Source organism: Aquarana catesbeiana, linkage group LG01, assembly GCF_042186555.1.
Source record: "Aquarana catesbeiana isolate 2022-GZ linkage group LG01, ASM4218655v1, whole genome shotgun sequence".
Taxonomy (NCBI): domain Eukaryota; kingdom Metazoa; phylum Chordata; class Amphibia; order Anura; family Ranidae; genus Aquarana; species Aquarana catesbeiana.
The window spans coordinates 513767170-513781199 of record NC_133324.1 but is presented as its reverse complement, the minus strand read 5'-3'; the positions used below and the strand labels follow the sequence as shown (position 1 = coordinate 513781199).

At 41.9% G+C, this 14030-nt stretch overlaps 1 protein-coding gene across 2 annotated transcripts in view; it reads right to left on the bottom strand.

The window, feature by feature from the left end:
- Nucleotides 1–10788: 10788 nt before the first annotated feature.
- LOC141104013 (hippocampus abundant transcript 1 protein-like) overlaps nt 10789–14030 on the bottom strand; it is a 61175-nt gene continuing 57933 nt past the window's right edge. For both annotated transcript variants that reach the window (XM_073594027.1, XM_073594028.1), the window contains exons 11-12: nt 11882–12048; nt 10789–11701 (exon numbers count right to left, since the gene is read on the bottom strand). In XM_073594027.1, the coding sequence (XP_073450128.1) occupies nt 11489–11701; nt 11882–12048 (380 nt within the window). In that variant the 3' untranslated portion in view covers nt 10789–11488. The remainder of the gene's footprint in view (nt 11702–11881; nt 12049–14030) is intronic.

Below are 14030 nucleotides of genomic sequence, written 5' to 3'. Positions count from 1 at the left end.
GCAAGCCCCATCTCTTTAGTAGTAGGGGTAGGCAAAATGGGAGACAAGAGGAATGTGTATGGGGGGATCGAGGGATCCAAGGAAGAGAGAATGGGTGCTATGTGGGTCGCAATGGTTACCCTGAGTTTATGGTCAGTGTTATATTTTCCATTTATAATATTTTTCAGTAAGGCAGCTTGATGGTATAATTTGAGGCTGGGATGACTCATGACTTCCTAGTCTTTACGTTTAGTAAGTATAAGGTATTTAAATCTGGAAGAGGTCATAAATTAAATAAGGAGCAGTAAAATCCAACTAAGTGATAGTGAAACAAGAAAAAAGGCTGTCTCTTATGGTTACTCTCAGGAATGACAGAGTGACTGGTGTGTGACTGAAAGATAAACTCGAACAGTGTGTACCACATCCAATCGAGAGAAATCTCCTTGGGATGTTTATGAGCAGGACAGAGAATAAGTAGAGCAATGTTGATGTTAAAGTGAAAGTTAGAAAAAACCTTGGGAAGACAAAAGGCCCTGGGCTGCAAAACAACCTTGCCCTTGTGTGGCACAATAAATAGTTCTTTATAGGTTGAGGCCTCTAACCCATTAACTCTCCTCAGAAGTTATGGTTAGGAGAAAGGCAACCTTTTGAGTAGGGATAGACAGAGGAGGACCTCAAATAGTTTCAAAGGGCGGTTCCTGAAGAGCCGTCAGAATCAGGTCGAGATCACATGGGAGTCTCTGGGGAACCTACAAGAGGAACAATGTGAGCGACACCCTGTATGACGGCCTTCACTAAAGAGTGAGAAGCAAGCGGTCTCCGAAAAAGAACTGTTTAAGCTGAGATTTGATCCTTGATGGTACTCAAGGCCAAACCAGACTTGAGGACAGGAATCACCCCATGAAGAACTTCCTGGGATGAATTTTCCTTTTCTTGCACTAAGCAAAATATGCTTTCCAAGGGCGATAGAGTTTACAAGATGTCAACTTCCTAACAGTCAAGAGAATAGGCATGACTGAATCTGATAGGGCCCCGTACCTCAGAACCTGGGCTTCAACAGCCAAGCCGATCCAGCTACTTTCCATGTGCATGTCATGTCTTTGCTTTTAATGGATTCTTAATAAAGATATGGATTTTACACACTGGAAGTGCCGCCATTATTTCTTCTTTTGCATTGTAGATTTGGTTGTGGATTAGGCGGGCACCCGGCTTTATACAGCCACACAAAAATCTGCCAGAAGCCTGACAAAGTCTGAGTACTGTGTCCAAGAATAAATATTCCCAAGAGTGGGAAAACAGAAGGCTCTAATAGTGACAAAGAGTGTGGACCACTGATACAAAAAAATTGATTTTATTATGAGATAACAATTATGTACCGCCTGAAATCAGGGGTCTATTTGCACAGTCACCCAGATGGGGAACACCCAGAACCACAAGAACATAGCATGACACGCATGTGGACAGGAAACAAAAACACACAGTGCCAAAGGAAAACAAAACAAAATCGTCCGGGGCCTGTTTGGTGTGATGGGAATCATGGGAATGCCCTCCACCTCGATCTTGCAGAGTAGGTACTCTGCAAGATCAAGATGGAGGGCATTCCCATGACGAAGCTTTAGAGGAAAAGTTGCAAGGTGGGGCCCCCATGGATTGGATTTGTTTATCAAGCACACCCCACAGGATGCACATTTGGATTGAGATCTGGCGATGTTGGAGGCCAAGTCAACACCTCAAACTCATTCTTGTGCTCCTCAAACCATTCTTGAATTCATCAGACCAGGCCACCTTCTTTCATTGCTCCGTGTTTCAGTTCTGATGCTCATGTGCCTATTGTAGGCAATTTTGGCTGTGGACACGGGTCAGCATGGGCACCCTGATCGGTCTGTGACTACACAGACTCAGATGAAACAAAACTGTGATGCACAGTGTGTTCTTTTTTATCAGAACCAGAAATTTTAAGTCTAGCCATTACACGTCCTTACACTTGCCCAATTTTTCTGCTTTCAACACATTAACTTCAGGAGCCAAATTATTCACTTGCTCCCTATTATATTCCACCTACTTTCAGGTGCCATTGTAATGAGATAATCAATGTTATTCACTTTACCTGTCAGTGGTCATAAAGTTATGGCTGATTGGTGTAGATTGCGCTGCTCTGATCCTACGGAGATCACCAGAGAATCTACCACCCCAATTCCAAAAAAAAGTTTAGGCACTGTGTAAAATCTACATAAAAGCAAAATTCAATAATTCTCAAATCTCATAAGCCCATATTTTATGGTATCAGGTAATCAGACACTGTACATAATAGTATCAATATGCAAAAGTAATCAACTACCCGCCAGCACGAGACAAGGTGGTTGGTTACTTTTGTATTTGCATATTGATACTATAATGTATCTAATTGCGTGTACGGCCAAGTAGATCAGCCTAGCATTTTGAAGAATCTGTGGTGCATTGCGTTTCTTTTGTTCTGTGTAGCTGGGGAACTGGGTCCGGCGATGCCACACACCAGCCTTGGCAGGCGTCTGCATGCCAGATTGGAGCTACACATAAAAGGGAGAGCAGTTTGTCCCTCCCTGTGTACAGGGACAATTAGTGGCTGGATTTACCATACTCCTCAATGTTTACGAGATATTAGTATGAATCCTCCTCTTTTCTTTGTACTTTCCCTCCATTTTTTCTTGTAGTAATAGTCTTTTCACCACTTTTACATAAGTCAGCTGCTGGACTGCAGTAATTTGGTTACCCTATACTGTGTCTTATCAGCTAATCTGTGGAAACTTCTACCCCATTAGCACCCAGTTTTGCTAAATTATGGCTCTTTCTGACTAAACACACAAGTTCGTCTGAGGTCCTATTCAAGATATGGTATGTTTATTATGGCACCTTTTCAGTATTTATTTATTATCTTATATTGAGAGGGATTAAGCATTCATTTTTATCTGGCCCTCTTTTTTGGACACCTACAGTATTCACTTTGGGGATCATTCCTGGCACCTCCTATGTCTGCCACAGAGGAGAGTTGGCTTTTGGCATTTCTCACTGATTACCTCTGGAACTTGGGTAAGCCCCTTAAGTTCCCCCCTGTGGCTATACTACCGCATTGTTTTTGTATATTTAAAACTCTTTAAATGTGGACCGTTTTTATACAGTTTTACTTTATGCTACGGTTTTCTTCAAATGTACTTCATGCCCCCATTAGCCTCTTGAAGAAGCGGTTATATAGCTGCAAAACATAGTATAATTGCGATTTGAGGCTATATTCATCCGCATATCCACTATGATGGTTATGGAATTTAGCTTGAGGACTACCTCAGTGTTAGGGGTGATTTATATTTTAAGCCTATGTGTTTATGTTAAATTGTTTTTAAATTAATATTGTAATAAACATATGTACACCTTTACCAATATGGATGTTACGTGTTCAAGAGGTACGGAGAAAAAATTTAGTTTGAACGGTTAGCTTTTTAAAATGGTATCCTTAAGCTTGGATACAATTTCAGCCTGGGGTGCTTCATCCTGATCACATTCCTCCGAAGTGGAGGGGGGGTGTTTTTCTCAGCTACCGTCTCCTCAGGGAGTATGTCTGGTTCATAGGCAAAGTCAAGGAAGGACTCAAAAGGAGAAACCACATGGGCTGGCTGATGACCCTTGAGATCAATTGCTTCTATAAGTCCCAGAACTCTTCATATGAAATCAGACATTGTGGCAGAAATTTCATCCCTAGATAAATAATAGGAGAGCTGTACTGATGAAGAGCCATCTCTGTGCCCAGAGAAAGGCAGGGAGCCAAACTGGGGGCAACTGTCCAAGCAGAGAGTGCTAAGGTCCTGTGGAGATTTAGGCTGTTGATGAACCCAGGCAAAGGGTAGGGATTGCTGTGCCATGCAAAAGCAGGTGCTGAAAGTCAATGTAGCCCTGTGGGCCAAAAAGAGAAAGAAGTGATGTGCACAGACCCGATAAAATGACTAGAAGTGAGGCTGCCAGGCATAGCACAGCACGGGGGCTTGCAGCCTCGCAGGTGCAGTGGAGCACCATAGAGTGAAGCCACGCATTGATGCCTAAATGAAATTTTCGCTCTAGAAAAAAAAATTGCAGCAAATAAAAAAAACCTAGGCTATGATCCTAAACCCAGGCTATGATCACTGGATGGGGTGTCACAGCCTGTGCTACACTATATCCTGGGCAGAGAAGTGCTGACACTGTGGACAACTGCTGCTTTGGAGAGGGAGGGGGAAGGTCACCTGTGCCAGGTACTGTAGGCTGCTGATGAACCAATGCATCCTGCATTTACCATGGCAGAAGTTGACCATACTGCCAGGAAGAAGGGAACCAGACCCCATACGGGCTTCGCTCTTCACGGTGGGCAGACCCACAAAAGCATCTTCAGGGACAGGCCACAACCCTGGACCTGTGTAGCACCCTGTGGCTAAATCAATGTAATGAACCACATACCAAGGTGAATACCCAAAGCAGGATCCACTTCCAGTAGCAACATTACAGGCCGTCCCCGCTTCTTTAGTCTGGTGGGTCTGGTACAGTCCTCCAAGGCTCAGCCAAAGAGTCAACCCCAAAGCTGTAGAAAGCTCCAAACCTCCATAAGAAAGAGGTAATCTTCTCTCAGAGGACACTAGTATAAAAATGAGGCTTGAGGAAAATAAGAGGGGTATAGGTGGATGTTCCAGCAGCTGTTTTACCAGTGTCCAATCACCTGAAGGTAGCTGTATACAACCCATGGTTTAATGACCCTGTGTTCTCATCTGATTTAGTAAAAACATGACCACATTTCATATCAATGTCTCTAGATTGTTCCAGAAAAAGATGCCTTAAAGCAGGGGTCTCCAAACAGTTTGGAGTCCACTGCCTTAAATTAACACTATGGGCTCCCAGTCTAAAAAATGTGATGAAGTATTTACAATTTTCTCTTAGTCCCTCTGCAAAGTCACAGAAATACCCATTCAGTCTGCCAGTAAAGTCCAACTAAGGCAGTTTCCTGTGATACTGTTGCAACAATGCTGAACTGCTTCTGAATTCAGAACAAAGTTCCCACTCTCATGTAGGCCTAGACTGTTTGCACTGCAGCAGCATAAGAAGATGCTGCAAGGGGCATGGCTATCACCATTGTGACTACTGATTCACAGGTTTGTCAATCAGCAATTGGCCACACCAATACCTTCCAACTGCTTTCTGGATTGACAGCACTGCTTCTGTTGCTGAAACCCTCCCACTGTGACCTGTAGTGCCTGGGAGGGTGACGTGTGAGACACAAATGGCAGATTTGGTTCAGTCAGGCAAAGCTTGTACATCACAGTAACTTGATGTTGTTCTTATGTAGACTGTCATACAGGAACTTCAGGTGTACTTCAAAGTTCATGAACTGCAAAAAAATCTGACACTCTCAGTGCATTAAAGTGAATGTAAACCCTCACATATACCCAGTGAAGTGAACAGCCTCAGATGATACAGCGATATGAAACAAATCCTCCTACATAAGTTTTACATGTATATCTGCTGTCTTCATCTTTATATATTCTATAGAAAGTGCACATCCTTTTACAGATTTTCTCTTCCTGTTCAGCACTGGGAGTGGATTATTGGCATACAGCCAAGACAGCTAATTGGAGAAAAGGCAAACCCCCACTCCACATTGGCAAAGGAAGGAAGTAATGTGCAGAGCTCTGCTCTGAATCGAGCAGCACTCTGCTAATCTATAGCAACCTCCCACAACACAAACTTCAGGCTGCTTTTATCTCCTGTGCCAGAGAACTTGTCAGAAGTTATCAGCTGATAACAGAGCTATGGGGTGGAAGAAACACATGGGACTCAGTGCTTTGGAGAGAGATAAGAAAACACTACAGATATATGTGGCCAGCTCAAATTTCATGAATTGGGTTTACATCCACTTTCACCTAAGCCACACATATATACACAGATACATATACATACACACATATATATATATTATATATATATATACCGTATTTATCGGCGTATAACACGCACATTCATTTTAAGAGGGAAGTTTCAGGAAAAAAATTAAATTTTAAATAAGGAACTTTGAAGCAAAATAAGGGTCAGCGCCCATCTGCAGCTTCACCATTGCCATCAATGCAGCCTGATCAATGCCCATCTGCAGCCTCACCATTGCCATCAATGCAGCACCCTTACCATTGCCATCAATGCAGCAGCCTCACCATTGCCATCAGTGCAGCCTGATCGATGCCCATCTGCAGCCTAGATGGGACAAGGAGGGGGCGGGACGAGCGTCTACAGATTACATACAGCGAGAATCTCCTATGATAGACAGAACAGTGGTCCAATGGCGGCCCAGGAGACGAGACTTCCTATTACAGAGGCCGACAAGTAAACAGGAGATTCTCACTGTATGTAATCTGATGGCGCTCGTCCCGCCCCCCTCCCTGTCCCCTCCGAGGCAGCTAAAATTGAAGTATTGGCATATAACACGCACACGCCATTTGCACCCGATTTTCATGGTGAAAAATTGAGTGTTATACGCCAATAAATACAGTGTATATATATATATATATATATATATATATATATATATATATATATATATATATATATACACACACACACACACACACACACACACACACACACAGTGGGGACCCCCTTAAATTTTTCACTCTTTGTTATATTGCAGCCATTTGCTAAAATCATTACAGTTCAATTTTTTCCTCATTAATGTACACACAGCATTACACATGACATTTTTGCAGATAAAAAAAGAAAAACTGAAATATCACATGGTCCTAAGTATTCAGACCCTTTGCTGTGACACTCATATATTTAACTCAGGTGCTGTCCATTTCTTCTCATCATCCTTGAGATGGTTCTACACCTTCATTTGAGTCCAGCTGTGTTTGATTATACTGATTGGATTTGATTAGGAAAGCCACGCACCTGTCTATAGAAGACCTTACAGCTCACAGTGCATGTCAGAGCAAATGAGAATCATGAGGTCAAAGGAACTGCCTGAAGAGCTCAGAGACAGAATTGTGACAAGGCACAGATCTGGCCAAGGTTACAAAAAAAATTTCTGCTGCACTTAAGGTTCCTAAGAGCACAGTGGCCTCCATAATCCTTAAATGGAAGACGTTTGGGACGACCATAACCCTTCCTAGAGCTGGCCGTCGGGCCAAACTGAGCTATCGGTGGAGAAGAGCCTTGGTGGGAGAGGTAAAGAAGAACCCAAAGATCACTGTGGCTGAGATGCATAGAGATGCAGTCGGGAGATGGGAGAAAGTTGTAGAAAGTCAACCATCACTGTAGCCCTCTACCAGTCGGGGCTTTATGGCAGAGTGGCCCGACGGAAGCCTCTCCTCAGTGCAAAACACATGAAAGCCCACATGGAGCTTTCTAAAAAAAAACACCTGAAGGACTCCAAGATGGTGAGAAATAAGATTCTCTGGTCTGATGAGATCAATATATAACTTTTTGGCTTTAATTCTGAGAGGTATGTGTGGAGAAAACCAGGCACTGCTCATCACTTGTCCAATACAGTCCCAACAGTGAAGCATGGTGGTGGCAGCATCATGCTGTGGGGGTGTTTTTTTCAGCTGCAGGGACTGGACGACTGGTTGCAATCGAGGGAAAGATGAATGCGTCCAAGTACAGGGATGTCCTGGACGAAAACCTTCTCAGGACCTCAGACTGGGCCGAAGGTTTACCTTCCAACAAGACAATGACCCTAAGCACACAGCTAAAATAACGAAGGAGTGACTTCACAACAACTCCGTGACTGTTCTTGAATGGCCCAGCCAGAGCCCTGACTTAAACCCAATTGAGCATCTCTGGAGAGACCTAAAAATGGCTGTCCACCAAGGTTTACCATCCAACCAGACAGAACTGGAGAGGAACTGCAAGGAGGAATGGCAGAGGATCCCCAAATCCAGGTGTGAAAAACTTGTTGCATCTTTCCTAAAAAGACTCATGGCTGTATTAGATCAAAAGGGTGCTTCTACTAAATACTGAGCAAAAGGTCTGAATACTTAGGACCATGTGATATTTCAGTTTTTGTTTTTTAATAAATCTGCAAAAATGTCAACAATTCTGTGTTTTTCAGTCAATATGGGGTGCTGTGTGTACATTAATGTGGAAAAAAAATGAACTTAAATGATTTTAGCAAATGGCTACAATATAACAAAGAGTGAAAAATGTAAGGGGGTCTGAATACCCGTCCCCAATATATATATATATATATATATATATATATATATATATCTCTCGATCGAGAGAGAGCGAGAGTGAGAGAATATATATTTGGACACAGGCACAATTTTCATACTTTTGGCTCTGTATGTCACCAGAATAGAATTAAAACAAAACAATCCAAATTAATTTGAAGTGCAGACTTCAGCTTTAATTCAAGGGGTTGAACATGAATATCAAGTACAAATTTTAGTAACTGCAAATATTTTTTTTATACACAGTTAAATTTTTAATATTTTGTTAACACTTTACTGGCGACGACTGCCTGAAGTCTAGAACCCATGGACATTACCAAAGGCTGGGGTTCCTCCTTTCTGATGATTTGACAGGCTCTAATTGCAGCAATCTTCAGTTCTTTGTTTGTGGGTCTTTCTGCCTTTAGTTTTGCCTTCAGGAAGTGAAATACATGCTCAATTGCGTTGAGATCAGGTGATTAACTCGGCCATTGCAGAATATTCCACTTCTTTTCCTTCAAAACCTCCTGGGTTCATGGTCCATCTGTACTGTGAAGCGCTGTACAATCAACGTTTCTGCAATTTGGCTGAATCTTGGCTGACAGTATCTCTATAAAAAACACTGCAGAATTCATCCGGCTGCTTCTGTCTTCCGTCACATCATCATCATTCTGTCTTCCGTCACTTCATCAATAAACACCAATGACCCAGTGCCACTGGAAGCCATGCATGCCCATGCCATCACACTGACTCCACCACGTTTTACAGATGGCGTCTATTTGCTCTTGTGAAGTCTTCTCTTGATTGTAGACTTTGACAATGATATGCCCACCTCCTGGAGAGTGCCCTTCACTTGTCTGGATGTTGTGAATGGGTTTTTCTTTATCACAGAGAGGATTCTGCGATCACCCACCACTGTTGTCTTCCGTGAACATCCAGGCCTTTTTTATGTTGCTGAGCCCACCAGTGCGTTCTTCTTTCCTCAGAATGTACCAAACTGTTGATTTGGCCACTCCTAATGTTGCTGCTATCTCTCTGATGAATTTGTTTTATTTTTGAAGCCTTGCAATGGCCTGTTTCGCTTCCATGGACAGCTCCTTTGAACGCATGATGTAGGTTCACAGCAATAGATTGCAAATGCAAATACCACACTTGGAATCAACTCCAGACCCTTTACCTGCTTAATTGATGAAGAAATAACAAAGGAGTATCCCACACCTGGCCATGAAAGAGCTTTTGATTCAATTGTCCAATTACCTCTGGCCCCTTAAAAAAGGGGTGTTGGCTATTCTTAAGAGCTGCAATTCCCAAAAACTTCCTCCGATTTGGATGTACATACCCTCAAATTAAACCCGAGAGTGTGCACTCTCAGCCCATATCCATTATATAACTATAGCTTGAATATGTTTTGGTGCCTGTGTCCAAATATATATGGAACTAACTGTACATCTCATTCATTCAAGGCTTATTGAATGAACAGCTAGGCACTAGATTTTTAACAGGCTAATAAAACAAAGGTTCTATTGGACTTTAACCACTTCAGGACCGCCCACCGTCATTCTACTTCGGTATTTTGATGTTATAGCTGCCATAACCCCCGTATTTTCTTAAATGGCGGGCAGTCCGCTTTAAGATAAAAGCAGTCTCCGCGGCGGATTCGCCACGAGATCACTTTTATCGGCGGCGGGAGAGATGCCCCCCCACTGTGTCCCGGTCGTCTCTGCCGCTTAACAGAGCCATCAGTAGCAGTGGAGATGATTTGATGCTGTCCCCTGAGAGGCAGGAAGTCCAGTGAGGGAATGATGGCCCCCACTCAACTCAGTGCCGTTGGATGATGGAAGCGGACGTCAAACAATCACTTCCGCCCAACAGCCTTGAAAAGGGACAATTTTATTTATTGGGAAAAAAAAAAAAAAAAGACTTTTTTTTAATTGCATTTAAGTGTAAATATGAGATCTCACAGAGGTCCTGTCATGCTTTTTTCCTTTTACAAGGGATGTTTACATTCCTTGTAATAGGAATAAAAGTGATCCCAAATTTTTTTTTTTTAAAGAAGAAAAAAAAAAAAAAATGTGAAGCGTCCTGTCCCCGCGTGCAGAAGCGAACGCATACGTAATTCACGCCCGCATATGTTAACGGTGTTCAAGCCACACATGTGAGGTATTGCCGCGATCGCGAATGGAGATTTTTAAGTGTTAAAGTTCGTCGCCATTCCACGAGTGGGCGCAATTTTGAAGCATGACATGTTGGGTATCAAATTTACTCGGCGTAACATTATCTTTCACAATATAAAAAAAATTGGGCTAACTTTACTATTTTCTTATTAATTTAATTAATGAAAAAATATATATAATGTTTGGGGTTCTAAGTAATTTTCTAGCAAAAAAAAACATGATTTTAACTTGGTGGCCTGGTCCTTAAGTGGTTAATAAACACTGCTTATTAGGTGGTAGGTGTTTACTTACTTTCAATAAATGACAAGTTGAGCAATATTTTCTTAAGAGTTCTACTGCTTGTATTGTAAATCCTTTTTCCCACTGACATATGACAAATGAGCATCACCATTGTTTTCCAAAATGAAATATCAAATGTTGTTAAATAAAGTGAAAAGAGTGCATTCTAGGAAAAAATTAACTTTTATTCTGTACAGTCAGAGGCTAGTCTGTCAGACCACAACAAGGGTACTTCATCCAACTCTCTCAGGGCTGCACTGTGGTATACAGAAGAGATGGGAAAGTAGAATTAACATGATTTTAAAAAAGATCATACAGCAGGGCCATGGTGTAGCCCTCTTTTCAGTCAACTATAGCAATAATTAAAAAACAAATTAAATAAAAAATAAAAACTTTTTTTATCACAATGCCACAGGTGCGGCTTCTAGGGCTAGGTCATGAGGCAGATTATGTGGCAGATCCTAGTCTTGTTTTGGCAAATGACATCCCAATTTCTTAGCCTCTTCCATAGTTATGCTCGCTTTTATTCTCCAATATACATACATCCCACTCCTACAGACTGTCTACAGACAGCTGCCAGAATTATACAAATTAAAATTAGCCATGTAGTTCACCTGCTTAACAGGCAATTATTGGGATTTCTGCTGCCATGTTTATTGGCACACTTAAGTGTAACCTGTTTGTAAAGAGCTTTTGCTCTATCTAACCCCTGTACTGGGGTAATATAAATGACACAGTCACAGTCCTTTTCACTGTCATTTGGCTCCTGCTGCTTCTGGAGTCAAGGTTTCCCCACAGTGTGTGACAAAGCAGTCCATGATGTTGCTAGATCAATAGCTCGGATGCCCATGTACAGTGTTTTGGTCATACACAACTATCATCGAGAAGTGGTTCCTTGCCCTCTGGGAGGTGAGCCGGGGGCAAAAGCGCATGGCTCTGAGCACCATTGTTATGCTTCTTATAAGCACCAGAGCGCAGTGTAAGGTTGGTATGTTCCGGGATAAACAGAGCCACCAGCAAAGACAGCAAAACAGAGCAGGCCCCAAACAAGAATGGTGGGCCTGGGATGATACTTCTCTGTGGATGGGAAATAAAGGAAAAAACGGTTAGAGTGTAGACACAGAGAGGGCCTTGGTGCACTTTTAGTAGAACACAAACCATAACCATCAAAGGCATATTTTCTCATTAAAGATCTCCATAGAGAAACCATATCATTATGGGTGTCTGAAATAACATTGCACTGCTGCACATGCTTACCTCATCAGAGGGGTTGGCCATGTTGGGTTTAAGGACCTTGTCAGAAGGCTCCACATCAGTCATCTCATTAAGCTCCACATGGAACAAGTAAAAGACAAAGCCATACAGAGCAGGTCCCAGTCCATTGCATAAGCCACGGATTCCAGTTACCATTCCCTGAACTACACCTGTGATTGGTAAAAAATTAAACTTTAAAATGACAACCATCACCTTTTATGGTTTAAACTTTAATTACAGCTAGTGTATGAATTATACATGTCACAGTGCTTCTATATCACTACTACAGAGTCTATAAATTATTGTGTCAAACTAAAAACTAAGTAGTTGAACTAGTAAAATTAGAAGTAATTATACATTTGTTATATGTTACCAGACAAACATGTGTGCATCTGTTTAACCACTTGCTGACCAGGCTATATTCGAAGGACAGCTACAGCCCGGGTGGCTAGTTCTGGGAGGGTGTCCAGGGACGTCCTCCCGAACCATCGCGTCTCCTGGGGCGCGCACCTGAAAGCGTCCGTAATCGCCGAGTTATCCAAACAGGCGCATCATGTATCGGCGTAAAGGGCCGATGACAGCGGCCCTTTACCACGTGATCGCTCCGTCCAATAACAGAGTGATCACTTGTCAACAAACCGGCGCATTTCCAGTTGAGCCCTCTTGTTTCCTTACGCTGATCGGTACAGCGTGTGAGGAAAGGAGGGAGACCATGCACCAGCACTGTGGGCTGGATCTGAAGTGCCCACAGTGCTGATCTGTGCCCATTAATGCCTCATACATGCCCATCCAAGCCTCATACATGCCCATCCATGCTACATCAGTGCTCATCCAGACAGTGCTCTCTGCATGTTGGGCCTCTGTATGTGGCCAGGCTGTGTAAAAGTGTGGTATCACCATACTCAGGAGTAGCAGAATGTACTTTGTGGTGTAATTTTTGCTATGTACATGCTATGTGTCAGAAATATCTTATAAAATGACCACTTTGTGTAAAAAAAAAAAAAAAAAAATAATAATTTTCTTTCCACATTTTTCCAAAAACGTGTGGTAAAAAAATGACATGTTCAAAAGATTCATTATGCCTCCTAGATTATATGTTTGGTTTGCTTTCCAAAATGGGGTCATTTTGTGGGCGTTTCCATTGTCCTGGTGCTCCAAGGCCTTCAAAATTGTAATAGGTAGTCAAGAAATAAATGCGTAATTTATGCTCCTAGAAAGCCTGAGGGTGCTCCCTGCATATGTTAGGCCTCTCCATGTGGCCTGGCTGTGAAAAAGTCTCACACATGTGGTATTGCCATACGGAGGAGTAGCAGAATGTATTTTGGGGTGTAGTTGCAAGAATGCCAACCTGTTAACATAACAATTCTGTGAAAAAAAAAATATTTTGCAAAGAATTGTGGGAAAAATGACAACTTCAAAAAACTCTCCATGCCTAAATACCTGAATACCTTGGAATGTCTACTTTCCAAAAATGGGTCATTTCGGGGGTATTTGCACTTTCCTTGCTTGTTAGTGTCTCAAGAAATGAGATAGGCAGTTAGTACATCTGATGTGACCAATTTTTAGTGATTGGCACCATAGCTTGTAGGCTCTATAACTTTCACACAGACCAAATAATATACATTGATTTGGGTTATTTTTACCAAAGATATGTAGCAGTATAAATTTTGGCCAAAATGTATGAAGAAAAATTACCAATTTGCAAAATTCTATAATAGAAACGAAGAAAAATGCATTTTTAAACAAAATTTTTGGCCTTTTTTCATTTATAGCACAAAAAAGAAAAGACCCGGTGATGATTAAATACCACCAAAAGAAAGCTCTATTTGTATGGAAAAAAAGGACAAAAATTTCATATGGGTACAGTGTTGCATGACTGAGTAATTGTCATTCAAAATGTGAGAACACTGAAAGCTGAAAATTGGCCTTGTTAGGAAGGGGGTAAGTGATTAATGTAAATTGCTCAAACCTCTTTGAAACTGATCAGGAATATTGAAAGCCGATATAATTTTCTTCTTGGCAACCTATCTAATGGATGTGGCTGGGTTGATCAGACTTCCAAATTATTTAGGAGAAAAAAACGATATTGCTTGCCCACTGAGTTTCACGTTAGGGTTTTAATAGTAACAGACATGTTGTCTGATCACCACCC